Source organism: Vipera ursinii, assembly GCF_947247035.1.
Source record: "Vipera ursinii genome assembly, chromosome: 2".
NCBI lineage: Eukaryota > Metazoa > Chordata > Lepidosauria > Squamata > Viperidae > Vipera > Vipera ursinii.
This window is the reverse complement of record NC_139513.1, coordinates 132,803,784-132,818,226: the sequence shown is the minus strand read 5'-3', so window position 1 is coordinate 132,818,226 and position 14,443 is coordinate 132,803,784. Positions and strand designations below refer to the sequence as shown.

The following is a 14,443-nucleotide window of genomic DNA, read 5'->3' as shown; positions in this document are numbered from 1 at the left end:
TCATCAGTGGTCACTTTACCAGTATCAAGGCTGCTTATCTCTTAGTCTGAGATTAAAGGGTGTATTGTGTCCTATACATTAGCCTATGTTAGTTGTGGCATTAAATTTTGAAGGGTCTTTAGAGTTGTAGAGATTTTGGGTTACGGTATCTTTCTCCCAATGAGCATGCTGTCACAATGAGAAAGTATAATTCTGGAGTTAGCAGTTATAGAGTGTGATACCCCAGTATTGTTTTCTTTCAGTGCTACTACATCTGTATATAAAATCAAAGGGTGGCCATTGAGAATTTTGGGATTAAGTTTCATTAATGCACTGCAAACACTCATCTTTTTTTGCTGACATTTAAAGCAGCATTTTTACATGTTCTGAACCAGGGTTTGAATGCAGTGATGAGTAGAAGTTTGAATCTTTACAAAATGGAGACCTTTTATCAATTGGGAATAGTGAGAATGTGATGGTTGTATGTTCCGAGTATGTACCGTATATACTTGAGTATAAGCCGAATTTTTCAGCCCACTTTTCGGGCTGAAAAATTCCACTTCGGCTTATACTCCAGTCAACAAAAAAACTTACCGAGGACTTGTGCGCGGCCGAGGCTTTGGTGCTTCCGGGATCGCCCGCACCTCTCCCAAGCCACCGCCGTCCGAGACCTGCCGAAGTTTGGGGAGGTTTGGGGAGGTGCACGTGCACCTCCCCAAACTCCGCGCCTTGCCTGCCTGCTTCTTTCCGCAGCGGAAAGAAGCAGGCAGGCAGGGCGCGGAGGAACGGAGACTTGCCGACGTTTGGGGAGGTTTGGGCGTCTCCCCAAACCTCGGCAGGTCTCCGTTCCTCCGCGCAGACCTGCCGACGTTTGGGGAGGTTTGGGCGCCTCCCCAAACCTCCCCAAACCTCGGCAGGTCTCCGTTCCTCCTGCCGACCTTTGGGGAGGTTTGGGCGCCTCCCCAAACCTCCCCAAACCTTGGCAGGTCTCCGTTCCTCCTGCCGACCTTTGGGGAGGTTTGGGCGCCTCCCCAAACCTCCCCAAACCTCGGCAGGTCTCCGTTCCTCCTGCCGACCTTTGGGGAGGTTTGGGCGCCTCCCCAAACCTCGGCAGGTCTCCGTTCCTCCGCGCAGACCTGCCGACGTTTGGGAAGGTTTGGGCGCCTCCCCAAACCTCCCCAGGTCTCCGTTCCTGTTTGGGGAGGTTTGGGCGCCTCCCCAAACCTCCCCAAACCTCGGCAGGTCTCCGTTCCTGTTTGGGGAGGTTTGGGCGCCTCCCCAAACCTCCCCAAACCTCGGCAGGTCTCCGTTCCTCCGCGCAGACCTGCCGACGTTTGGGGAGGTTTGGGCGCCTCCCCAAACGTCCCCAAACCTCGGCAGGTCTCCGTTCCTCCGCGCAGACCTGCCGACCTTTGGGGAGGTTTGGGCGCCTCCCCAAACGTCCCCAAACCTCGGCAGGTCTCCGTTCCTGTTTGGGGAGGTTTGGGCGCCTCCCCAAACGTCCCCAAACCTCGGCAGGTCTCCGTTCCTCCGCGCAGACCTGCCGACCTTTGGGGAGGTTTGGGCGCCTCCCCAAACGTCCCCAAACCTCGGCAGGTCTCCGTTCCTGTTTGGGGAGCTTTGGGCGCCTCCCCAAACCTCCCCAAACCTCGGCAGGTCTCCGTTCCTCCGCGCAGACCTGCCGACCTTTGGGGAGGTTTGGGCGCCTCCCCAAACCTCCCCAAACCTCGGCAGGTCTCCGTTCCTGTTTGGGGAGGTTTGGGCGCCTCCCCAAACCTCGGCAGGTCTCCGTTCCTCCGCGCAGACCTGCCGACCTTTGGGGAGGTTTGGGCGCCTCCCCAAACGTCCCCAAACCTCGGCAGGTCTCCGTTCCTGTTTGGGGAGGTTTGGGCGCCTCCCCAAACGTCCCCAAACCTCGGCAGGTCTCCGTTCCTCCGCGCAGACCTGCCGACCTTTGGGGAGGTTTGGGCGCCTCCCCAAACGTCCCCAAACCTCGGCAGGTCTCCGTTCCTGTTTGGGGAGGTTTGGGCGCCTCCCCAAACGTCCCCAAACCTCGGCAGGTCTCCGTTCCTCCGCGCAGACCTGCCGACCTTTGGGGAGGTTTGGGCGCCTCCCCAAACGTCCCCAAACCTCGGCAGGTCTCCGTTCCTGTTTGGGGAGGTTTGGGCGCCTCCCCAAACGTCCCCAAACCTCGGCAGGTCTCCGTTCCTCCGCGCAGACCTGCCGACCTTTGGGGAGGTTTGGGCGCCTCCCCAAACGTCCCCAAACCTCGGCAGGTCTCCGTTCCTGTTTGGGGAGGTTTGGGCGCCTCCCCAAACGTCCCCAAACCTCGGCAGGTCTCCGTTCCTCCGCGCAGACCTGCCGACCTTTGGGGAGGTTTGGGCGCCTCCCCAAACGTCCCCAAACCTCGGCAGGTCTCCGTTCCTGTTTGGGGAGGTTTGGGCGCCTCCCCAAACCTCCCCAAACCTCGGCAGGTCTCCGTTCCTCCGTGCAGACCTGCCGACCTTTGGGGAGGTTTGGGCGCCTCCCCAAACGTCCCCAAACCTCGGCAGGTCTCCGTTCCTGTTTGGGGAGGTTTGGGCGCCTCCCCAAACCTCCCCAAACCTCGGCAGGTCTCCGTTCCTCCGCGCAGACCTGCCGACGTTTGGGGAGGTTTGGGCGCCTCCCCAAACGTCCCCAAACCTCGGCAGGTCTCCGTTCCTGTTTGGGGAGGTTTGGGCGCCTCCCCAAACCTCCCCAAACCTCGGCAGGTCTCCGTTCCTCCGCGCAGACCTGCCGACGTTTGGGGAGGTTTGGGCGCCTCCCCAAACCTCCCCAAACCTCGGCAGGTCTCCGTTCCTCCGCGCAGACCTGCCGACCTTTGGGGAGGTTTGGGCGCCTCCCCAAACGTCCCCAAACCTCGGCAGGTCTCCGTTCCTGTTTGGGGAGGTTTGGGCGCCTCCCCAAACGTCCCCAAACCTCGGCAGGTCTCCGTTCCTCCGCGCAGACCTGCCGACCTTTGGGGAGGTTTGGGCGCCTCCCCAAACGTCCCCAAACCTCGGCAGGTCTCCGTTCCTGTTTGGGGAGCTTTGGGCGCCTCCCCAAACCTCCCCAAACCTCGGCAGGTCTCCGTTCCTCCGCGCAGACCTGCCGACCTTTGGGGAGGTTTGGGCGCCTCCCCAAACCTCCCCAAACCTCGGCAGGTCTCCGTTCCTGTTTGGGGAGGTTTGGGCGCCTCCCCAAACCTCGGCAGGTCTCCGTTCCTCCGCGCAGACCTGCCGACCTTTGGGGAGGTTTGGGCGCCTCCCCAAACGTCCCCAAACCTCGGCAGGTCTCCGTTCCTGTTTGGGGAGGTTTGGGCGCCTCCCCAAACGTCCCCAAACCTCGGCAGGTCTCCGTTCCTCCGCGCAGACCTGCCGACCTTTGGGGAGGTTTGGGCGCCTCCCCAAACGTCCCCAAACCTCGGCAGGTCTCCGTTCCTGTTTGGGGAGGTTTGGGCGCCTCCCCAAACGTCCCCAAACCTCGGCAGGTCTCCGTTCCTCCGCGCAGACCTGCCGACCTTTGGGGAGGTTTGGGCGCCTCCCCAAACGTCCCCAAACCTCGGCAGGTCTCCGTTCCTGTTTGGGGAGGTTTGGGCGCCTCCCCAAACGTCCCCAAACCTCGGCAGGTCTCCGTTCCTCCGCGCAGACCTGCCGACCTTTGGGGAGGTTTGGGCGCCTCCCCAAACGTCCCCAAACCTCGGCAGGTCTCCGTTCCTGTTTGGGGAGGTTTGGGCGCCTCCCCAAACGTCCCCAAACCTCGGCAGGTCTCCGTTCCTCCGCGCAGACCTGCCGACCTTTGGGGAGGTTTGGGCGCCTCCCCAAACCTCCCCAAACCTCGGCAGGTCTCCGTTCCTGTTTGGGGAGGTTTGGGCGCCTCCCCAAACGTCCCCAAACCTCGGCAGGTCTCCGTTCCTCCGCGCAGACCTGCCGACCTTTGGGGAGGTTTGGGCGCCTCCCCAAACGTCCCCAAACCTCGGCAGGTCTCCGTTCCTGTTTGGGGAGCTTTGGGCGCCTCCCCAAACCTCCCCAAACCTCGGCAGGTCTCCGTTCCTCCGCGCAGACCTGCCGACCTTTGGGGAGGTTTGGGCGCCTCCCCAAACCTCCCCAAACCTCGGCAGGTCTCCGTTCCTGTTTGGGGAGGTTTGGGCGCCTCCCCAAACCTCGGCAGGTCTCCGTTCCTCCGCGCAGACCTGCCGACCTTTGGGGAGGTTTGGGCGCCTCCCCAAACCTCCCCAAACCTCGGCAGGTCTCCGTTCCTGTTTGGGGAGGTTTGGGCGCCTCCCCAAACGTCCCCAAACCTCGGCAGGTCTCCGTTCCTCCGCGCAGACCTGCCGACCTTTGGGGAGGTTTGGGCGCCTCCCCAAACGTCCCCAAACCTCGGCAGGTCTCCGTTCCTGTTTGGGGAGGTTTGGGCGCCTCCCCAAACGTCCCCAAACCTCGGCAGGTCTCCGTTCCTCCGCGCAGACCTGCCGACCTTTGGGGAGGTTTGGGCGCCTCCCCAAACGTCCCCAAACCTCGGCAGGTCTCCGTTCCTGTTTGGGGAGGTTTGGGCGCCTCCCCAAACGTCCCCAAACCTCGGCAGGTCTCCGTTCCTCCGTGCAGACCTGCCGACCTTTGGGGAGGTTTGGGCGCCTCCCCAAACGTCCCCAAACCTCGGCAGGTCTCCGTTCCTGTTTGGGGAGGTTTGGGCGCCTCCCCAAACGTCCCCAAACCTCGGCAGGTCTCCGTTCCTCCGCGCAGACCTGCCGACCTTTGGGGAGGTTTGGGCGCCTCCCCAAACGTCCCCAAACCTCGGCAGGTCTCCGTTCCTGTTTGGGGAGGTTTGGGCGCCTCCCCAAACGTCCCCAAACCTCGGCAGGTCTCCGTTCCTCCGCGCAGACCTGCCGACCTTTGGGGAGGTTTGGGCGCCTCCCCAAACGTCCCCAAACCTCGGCAGGTCTCCGTTCCTGTTTGGGGAGGTTTGGGCGCCTCCCCAAACGTCCCCAAACCTCGGCAGGTCTCCGTTCCTCCGCGCAGACCTGCCGACCTTTGGGGAGGTTTGGGCGCCTCCCCAAACGTCCCCAAACCTCGGCAGGTCTCCGTTCCTGTTTGGGGAGGTTTGGGCGCCTCCCCAAACCTCCCCAAACCTCGGCAGGTCTCCGTTCCTCCGTGCAGACCTGCCGACCTTTGGGGAGGTTTGGGCGCCTCCCCAAACGTCCCCAATCCTCGGCAGGTCTCCGTTCCTGTTTGGGGAGGTTTGGGCGCCTCCCCAAACCTCCCCAAACCTCGGCAGGTCTCCGTTCCTCCGCGCAGACCTGCCGACGTTTGGGGAGGTTTGGGCGCCTCCCCAAACCTCCCCAAACCTCGGCAGGTCTCCGTTCCTGTTTGGGGAGGTTTGGGCGCCTCCCCAAACCTCCCCAAACCTCGGCAGGTCTCCGTTCCTCCGCGCAGACCTGCCGACCTTTGGGGAGGTTTGGGCGCCTCCCCAAACCTCCCCAAACCTCGGCAGGTCTCCGTTCTTCCTGCCGACCTTTGGGGAGGTTTGGGCGCCTCCCCAAACCTCCCCAAACCTCGGCAGGTCTGCGCGGAGGAACGGAGACCTGCCGAGGTTTGGGGAGGTTTGGGGAGGTTTGGGGAGGCGCCCAAACCTCCCCAAACAGGAACGGAGACCTGCCGAGGTTTGGGGACGTTTGGGGAGGCGCCCAAACCTCCCCAAAGGTCGGCAGGTCTGCGCGGAGGAACGGAGACCTGCCGAGGTTTGGGGACGTTTGGGGAGGCGCCCAAACCTCCCCAAACAGGAACGGAGACCTGCCGAGGTTTGGGGACGTTTGGGGAGGCGCCCAAACCTCCCCAAAGGTCGGCAGGTCTGCGCGGAGGAACGGAGACCTGCCGAGGTTTGGGGACGTTTGGGGAGGCGCCCAAACCTCCCCAAACAGGAACGGAGACCTGCCGAGGTTTGGGGACGTTTGGGGAGGCGCCCAAACCTCCCCAAAGGTCGGCAGGTCTGCGCGGAGGAACGGAGACCTGCCGAGGTTTGGGGAGGTTTGGGGAGGCGCCCAAACCTCCCCAAACAGGAACGGAGACCTGCCGAGGTTTGGGGACGTTTGGGGAGGCGCCCAAACCTCCCCAAACAGGAACGGAGACCTGCCGAGGTTTGGGGACGTTTGGGGAGGCGCCCAAACCTCCCCAAAGGTCGGCAGGTCTGCACGGAGGAACGGAGACCTGCCGAGGTTTGGGGAGGTTTGGGGAGGCGCCCAAACCTCCCCAAACAGGAACGGAGACCTGCCGAGGTTTGGGGACGTTTGGGGAGGCGCCCAAACCTCCCCAAAGGTCGGCAGGTCTGCGCGGAGGAACGGAGACCTGCCGAGGTTTGGGGAGGTTTGGGGAGGCGCCCAAACCTCCCCAAACAGGAACGGAGACCTGCCGAGGTTTGGGGACGTTTGGGGAGGCGCCCAAACCTCCCCAAAGGTCGGCAGGTCTGCGCGGAGGAACGGAGACCTGCCGAGGTTTGGGGACGTTTGGGGAGGCGCCCAAACCTCCCCAAACAGGAACGGAGACCTGCCGAGGTTTGGGGACGTTTGGGGAGGCGCCCAAACCTCCCCAAAGGTCGGCAGGTCTGCGCGGAGGAACGGAGACCTGCCGAGGTTTGGGGAGGTTTGGGGAGGCGCCCAAACCTCCCCAAAGGTCGGCAGGAGGAACGGAGACCTGCCGAGGTTTGGGGAGGTTTGGGGAGGCGCCCAAACCTCCCCAAAGGTCGGCAGGAGGAACGGAGACCTGCCGACGAGCCGCGGCTACACAGGGTATTCCTGTGTATTCAGGCTTGCAAAATGGCGGATCGAGCCTCTGCTGGCGGCAGAGGCTTGCAGAACGGCGGATCGGCTTATACTCGAGTCAATAACTTTTTCCAGTTTTTGGGGGTGAAATTGGGGGTCTCGGCTTATACTCGAGTCGGCTTATACTCAAGTATATACGGTACATGGTTTCAGGTATTGAGGCTCAATTTATTTTTGTGACCAGGAGTGCTTATTACTGGCTTTATTTGGAAATTACTAATCGTGTTTTGTCCACATCAGCCTTATCCACTCATGGGTAATCTTATGCTTAGGTACTGTAGTGTGTTTGCACTTGGTCTAGAAGCTCATGAAAAATGTAGCAATTGATTGCTGATGTGTAAATGTGATGCCTGTATTGAAATAAATGCCCTTAAGGCCTGTTAATCCACTGAGTCAGGTTTGGAGTTTTGCTTATGATATAAATGGCACTAAATACCATACAGTTAGTCCTTGACTTACAATTATTCATTTAGTGACGTTCAAAATTACAGTGAAAAAAGGGACATATCTATTTTTCACACAACCGTTGCAGCATCCCAACAGTCAGGTGATCAAAATCTGGACACTTGGCACAACGGGCTTGTTTTTATGACAGTTGCACTATCCTAGAGTCATATGACCATTTTTTTGCGACCTTCTGACAAGTGAAGTCAATGGGGAAGCCAGATTCACTTAACCATGTTACTAACTTTAACAACTTCAGTGATTCCCTTAACAACAGTGGAAAGAAAGGTCATAAAATGGGGCAAAATTCACTTGACAACTGTCTTGGCTTAGCAATGGAAAGTTTGGACTCATCTGTGGTGTAAGTCAAGGAATACCTCTAACGTGGAACGAGGGAGGTTGAAGTTGGCTACAGTGGGAAAAAAAGCATCATTGTTAAGACACTGCAGGTGCTCTTAGCCTCCGGAGCTGAAAAATGTGTGGACTTTCACTTACGAATAAGAAGATGTAGAGTTTGCACTCTTGAACTGATGTATAAATATGGCTAGAGTCCCAGATTCTGCAGTGACTGATCATCATTATAAGAGTTTTTTCCTCACATCTGCCTAAAAAAGAAACAAACTTATCTATGGGAAGCTGCACCACGGCCTTGACTCTTCTACAGCTAAGCTCCTGCATGTGTGTTTGTGTTTCTTGAGAGAGATTTATTGCCACACTATCAGGTGAAGCCCTGATGGTTTTGTTTTGTTTTCATTTTCCTCTCCTTCTTCCTGTGCATGTTTTTAACAGTTTTATTATTTTCCTAGCACATTTTATGTATTCTATAATCTCTTGAGATACTATAATAGTGGAAACAATATAGTATACTGAGGTGTAAGAAGAAACAGCCTTGTCAATCATTGTTGACATTTTAACTATGTTCCCCAAAACTGTTGGAAGAGAGTGACCTACTTGTGTAGATTCCACTTCTCAAATAGCTCTTATTATTTTCCCCTTAAAAGCCAGTCAGTAAAACCATGATTACAGAGCTTCTAAGATACTTAGCCAGTTGATCTAGTACACCTGAGTAATGTTTTTTTTTACTTTTTAATTGTTTGCTTTTGTGTAACTCGTTGCTGCCAATTAATGGATGTCTGGCAGCCGCTACCCAGAACACCAGACCATGGAAACAGCGTTGCCTATATTTAGGAAATGCTTGTTATCCAAGGTCAGACTAGCCCCCAATTTGTATTTTCAGGTTAGAAGTTAAAACCTGGCTTACTAAGAAAGCCGTGAGAGGAGGTATACTATAACTTAGAACCCCCCACCTTGGCTGAGCTTGGATGTTTTGTTCATGATGCTCTTAGTCTTTTTCTTCTCTTGTAACTTTTGTTATCATTTTGTTCTGTGATCCATTGTTTTGTTAGAGATAGTCCTTGACTTACAACCATTCTTTTAAAGACTGTTCAAAGTTACAGTGGCACTGAAAAAAGTGTTTTATTATTGTTTTTCACACTAATGACCATTGCAGCACCCCCAGTCCTGTGATCAAAATTCAGATGCTTGGCAACTGATTCATATTTATGACCGTTACAGTGTCCTGGGGTCATATGATCACCTTTTGTGACCTTCCGGAGAAGGGCGGGATATAAATGGAATTAAAATAAAATAAAAAAAAATAAAATGGGGAAAGCCAGATTCACTTAATAAATGTGTTAGTAACTCGAGAACTGCAATGATTCTCTTAACAGCTGTTGGTAAGAAAGGCTTTAAAATTAACAGCTGTCTTGTTTAGCAACAGAAATTTGTGGTCATAAGAATTACCTCTGTGTGTGTGTGTGTGTGTGTGTGTGTGTGTGTGTGTGTATGTATATATATATTTGCATTTTTAACTCTTAAAAAGGAATGGAAACTGCTGTAGAATAATATGGAGTTAACCTTGACAAAGATGTACAAGAGCTGTTAAGGGAAAAGTAAAAGACAGCTCTGTCCCTGGAAAGGGGAAGGCTTGAGAATCCTTCTTAAAATTTATTTATTTATTTAATCAATTCTAGACACTGCCCACCTCACTTTCCAAGTGACTGTGGGCAGGTTACAAGTAAAGGTTCATGATGATGATGATGATGATGTTATCCATTCAAAATGGATAAAAAAGTAAAGATCATAAAACCACATAAGGAGATACAGTTAAAATAGACTTAAAAGAAAGACAAGGAACAAGGAAAAAACAGGTAAAAAGATAAGTGAAAACACAGAGGGGGTGCCTTCAAGGTGCCAACCACCACCCCTATGTGAGTTGACAGAGCCAGGTCTTCATGCTCTTCTGGAAGACCAAGGGAGTGGGCTGTGGCAAGGATGTTCCATAAGGCAGGGGCAATGGCCTCTTCTAAGACTTCAGCAAGAAACTAAGTTCTTTAACCCAGGGGTCCCCACCCCTGGTCTGTGGACCGGTAGCGGGCTGCAGCGTGCTAGCAACCAGTGTGCACAAACGTTTACGTTTACGTTTTATTTAATTTATATACCGCCCTTCTCCCTGGGGACTCAGGGCGGTTCACAGGGCATATAAATAAAAATACAATACTATACAAAAGTTAAAACAAAGATTAAATCAATGCCCAATTAAAAAACAATAATACAATCTAAAATGACAATTTAAAACCCAGCTCCCCCATCAGGCCAGACCGGCCAATTCAAACAAATGGGTCTTCAGACCACGACGGAAAGTTCGGAGGTCCGATGCCGTCCGGAGCTCCACCGGCAGTTGGTTCCACAAAGCCGGGGCACCCACAGAGAAGGCTCTCCCCCTGGGGGCCACCAGTCAGCATTCCCTGACCGGAGGCACCCTGAGGAGGCCCTCTCTGTGGGAACGCACAGGGCGGAGGGGAGTTGAAGCCGGCAGCAGGTGGTCCCCGAGGTACCCCGGACCCATGCCATGTAGGGACTTAAAGATCATAACCAAGACCTTGAACCTCACCCGGAAGACAACTGGTAACCAATGCAGCTCGCGGAGCAAAGGTGTAACATGGGAGTACCGGGAAACTCCCAAGACAACTCTCGCGGCCACATTCTGTACCAGTTGGAGCCTCCGAGTGGTCTTCAAGGGAAGCCCTATGTAGAGAGCATTACAGTAGTCAAGGCGAGAGGTCACGAGCGCATGAGTGACCGTGCACAGGGCATCCCGGTCCAGATAGGGCCGCAACTGGCGCACCAGGCGAACCTGGGCAAAAGCCCCCCTAGTCACGGCCACTACATGATCTTCTAGGGTAAGCCGTGAATCTAGGAGGACTCCCAAGTTGCGAGCCCTATCCACGGGGGGTAAGAGCTCACCCCCCATAGAAAGAGATGGAACATTTTGAATGTCCCGGGATGCCGGAATGCACAGCCACTCAGTCTTGTCAGGGTTGAGCTGAAGTCTGTTCCTCCCCATCCAGACCCGAACCGCCTCCAGGCAACGGGACATCACAGCGAGGGCATCACTGGGGTGGTTTGGGGTCGAAAAGAAAAGTTGGGTATCATCGGCATATTGATGATACCCAACTCCAAAACCACGAATGATCTCACCCAGCGGTTTCATGTAGATGTTGAACAGGAGAGGCGAGAGAACCGACCCCTGAGGAACTCCACAAACGAGAGACCTAGGGGCCGATCTCTGCCCCCCTGCCAACAAGCAAAGCCCCATTCGTGGGATTCAGGCAGCACACAAAACCACGCCCCCTCTGGTCCGCAGAAAAACCTTTCTCCACAGAATTGGTCCCTTGTGCCCAAAAGGTTGGGGACCTCTGCTTTAACCAATAGGGTCAGATATTGTTCCTGCCATTGCCTGTTGGTTTACTCAGCAAAATTTGCATGCTGTGCCTTTAATATTGTGCTTACTGTCACAGAAGGAAGCCGGTTGCCATATATAAAATGATGAAAGCACAGATGTCCAAACTGGTGGCCAGAGGTTTTTCAGTGTTAAACCAAGTAAATTGTCCTTTCTCCTACTTGTAGAATCACAGCAGGATGCAAAAAGACAATTTTGGTAGTTCTGCTTGCTGAAATTGCCTTGTTTATCTTTTTTTGACTTCTGGGTTATCTGTGTTAAATTTAAAGTAATTGGAAGTCACCTCCTAGCTTCTTTTTATGTTCTTTGAGTAAAATAGATTTATGGAAGCATTAACGTGGGTATTATTGGAGCCTCACACTTTTGATGCAAGCCATTCAATCTTGAGTAATAAAGCTTTCCTTTTTTGTGCTTGGAATAAATTCCATTCATACAGTTTTAAGTAAAATGTGTAATTTGGTTCCTTTGTGGCATTCTAGATGTTCAAATACATTAGGGTCAAGAAGGATTAGGGTGAGAGATTCCAAGCTACTAAAAGGCTCTGCACAAAAGCTCTTTTCTTTGAAGACTTGTAGCTAAGGCATCCATTTGGGTTTACAGCTTTTGCATCATCTGTGCACGCTGTCAGGGTCTCGTTTTCTCCAGATCATTGTAAGGCTTGGGCTTCTATTGAGTCTTTCTAAGAAATGGTGGGTTATGGTGGATCATTCCGCCATCCTGAATACAGTATTGAGATTACTATATTGCAGATGTAGATTCCTAAATGTATTAGGACTTACTGAGGCAGAAAGTAAGTTTTAGTAAAGGACTGAATCTTTAGTAAAATGCTGAATCTTGTACTCTCAAGTTATTCTTCAAGAAAAGTGATTGATTGATGTCTAAGGCAAACTTTGCAAGACGAGGCTAAACCTTCATAAAAAAATAATAATGCATTTTTTAAAATTTTCTCAGGCAAGAAGAAAAATCCAGGCTTGAAAATTCCTAAAGAAGCATTTGAACAACCACAGACAAGCTCAACGTATGTATAACTTAATATTGCTATGGTGGGATGGGTGGGGGACATAGGTAGAGACAAGGCTGGAGCAACTCAACCTCAATCCCCTTTTAGTTCCATGAGTTTCAGCAGATTCTAACAGACCTGAAGAGTGACTGCTAGAGTGGCTTTGTTGCAAGTGCAATGTTTGATTAAAAGTGAGAGCAAAGTGAATCTTTGATGAGAACTAAGGAGGTGTGTGCTAATTCAGTGGGTTTATGCTGCATGGAATTAGTAATCAGCCAGGTGGTGTTCCCTGCAAAAGCTGGATGATGGTACTGAGAGATCTGGAAAAGATGTTAATAAGCCCTTAACTCCTATGAGTCTGTCCTGACATCTTTAGGATAGGCTCATAGGAGTTATGGGCTTATTAGACTGTAGGTTGCTGGAAGTTGGTGGAGATGGCAGAGGTTTGATAACTGGCTGGACGTTTTTCAGATCCGTTCAAGAGTTTCAGGAATCCGCGGATTAAGAATAGTTTGGCGTGACCATCTGGACGATCCAGTAGGTGAAGTTACCTACTGGGTCAGCTGGAGCTGTATAGACAGATGTTGCCATGCTCTGTCTGCCCTTTAGCCCTAATTGCCCTAGTTTCTGACTGTTGGCCCTGAATGCATGCTTGGCTTCTAATAAAGTTTCCCTCATCTACAATCTAGTTGTGCACGCCACCTTGCATGTATTACGTGAACCTTGCAGGACATGGGGCTGAGGTGGGGGGGGGGCCCTCTTGGAAACGTGCCCATCAGTGTTTTGTTTGGCAGGCATCTCTGGGGTAGGGGCAGTGGTGTTGTGATTGTCATTTGAGAGACTCCAGTGGCTTCTGGGGCTACTGCTTCTGCAGAAACCTGATATAAGATCCTGCTCATGAAGGGGCTGCCGTACGTGAGCTGCTTGATGCTGTGACCAGTTGGACAGTAAAGTTTCCAGAACTTAGGACATTGGGGACTTCAGTTTGCCTTCTTTAGGTGTGGATTCAGAGGTAGCTTGGGGGTTCATAGCAGCCATGAACTTAATTACTGAGGGATTAATTGTGAGGACGCATCTTAGAAATTATCTTTCTCTCACAATGGGATAACGCTTCCCCAGACAGAGTTCTTCCATGCTTTGAAGGCCCTCCCGGACTTACCATTTATGCCTGTAGAGAAAGTAGGAAGCTGTAAGATCTGCCTGGAAGTGACCTTGCTCTTTCTTTATTACTTTTTAAAATTTATTTTTATTACTTTTAAAATAGTGACAGAGAAACCATCAAAAATAAAAATGTATGCATACATGTATGTATTGTGAAAGAAAAGAAAAGAAACAGAAGTGTTTTTAAAAAGTATGATACATAATTTTAGCTGTAAATTGTAAATCTATAGTTACCTATATATCTTAGTACATATGTAGTTTTGAAGGGTCCTTGGTGTTCTCCCCTCACTTCAGCTCGGAGCTACAAATATTCTCCTTTATCAGTACTGATTTTTTTTTTCAAAATAGGCAAACCGGTAGCTTAAAAAGCAGCAGAAAATAACGCACAGGTAGATAACCTTTAAGTGTGTGTGTGTGTGGGAAATCACAGTACAGTTGGTGAGTGCTAGCTTCTGCATTACATTTTAGGATATTGGGAATCATTAAACTGTGATATTGACGTAGCAGTTTTTGAATTACTTTTACATTGCATTCTAACAAGCTCTGTACTTGGAACTTTTTGTCTCCTCAGTTGTGGAGTTTTCATTCATTTCAAGGTTGTGACGTAGATGAAAATGTCAGGCAATATTTTCTTGCTTGATCTGCAACAATCAACAGGAAAAAAACCAAGTTTCTCTTTGCCGCTTGTCTCTTGGTTTCTGGGTTATGTCTTCAGTTACTTTTGTAGTCTCCTGGGGCCCGGAAAGCCCTTAAAATCCTTTCCACTGCTTCCAGGGAAAAGATAATGTTTGCCTATTGTGCAGGGTCATGGAGAGTGACTTGGAGGCTTGACATTTGCTGGATTAATGATTAATTGAGGATACCTTGACAAATTTGTTAGATAACAGGATAACAACCTTTTTCCCCACTTGCTCTTGACTGTGTCTGCTGTATTTCCTTTCAAAAAGATCTATTTTAGTTTATAGGGTCTTTTGGATGCAGTTTCTAAGACTTCGTACAGTATCTTCTTTCCCCCTCCCTCCCCTCTTCTTTCATTTGATAACAAAACATTCAAAACGCCAACAGAAGTACAGTCTCCACCAAGAACCTGATGCTGCTCTAGCAACCAATAGAAGAACTTCTTAAGGCTAAATGTTCTCTTGTGACCAATTTCCTAGAGCAGAACTATTTCTCTTCTCCATTCTTTAGCTTTCAGTTGGCCATACCTATGTCATTGATAAGGGAC

The 14,443-nt window shown here is 51.9% G+C and overlaps 1 protein-coding gene across 1 annotated transcript in view; it reads left to right on the top strand.

Annotated features, from left to right (window-relative positions):
• The window catches only part of MAP2K6 (mitogen-activated protein kinase kinase 6), a 114,081-nt gene that overhangs the window by 52,243 nt on the left and 47,395 nt on the right, over window positions 1-14,443 (top strand). Inside the window, exon 2 of the mRNA XM_083351404.1 lies at window positions 12,009-12,075. Coding sequence (XP_083207530.1) covers window positions 12,009-12,075 — 67 coding nt within the window. The remainder of the gene's footprint in view (window positions 1-12,008; window positions 12,076-14,443) is intronic.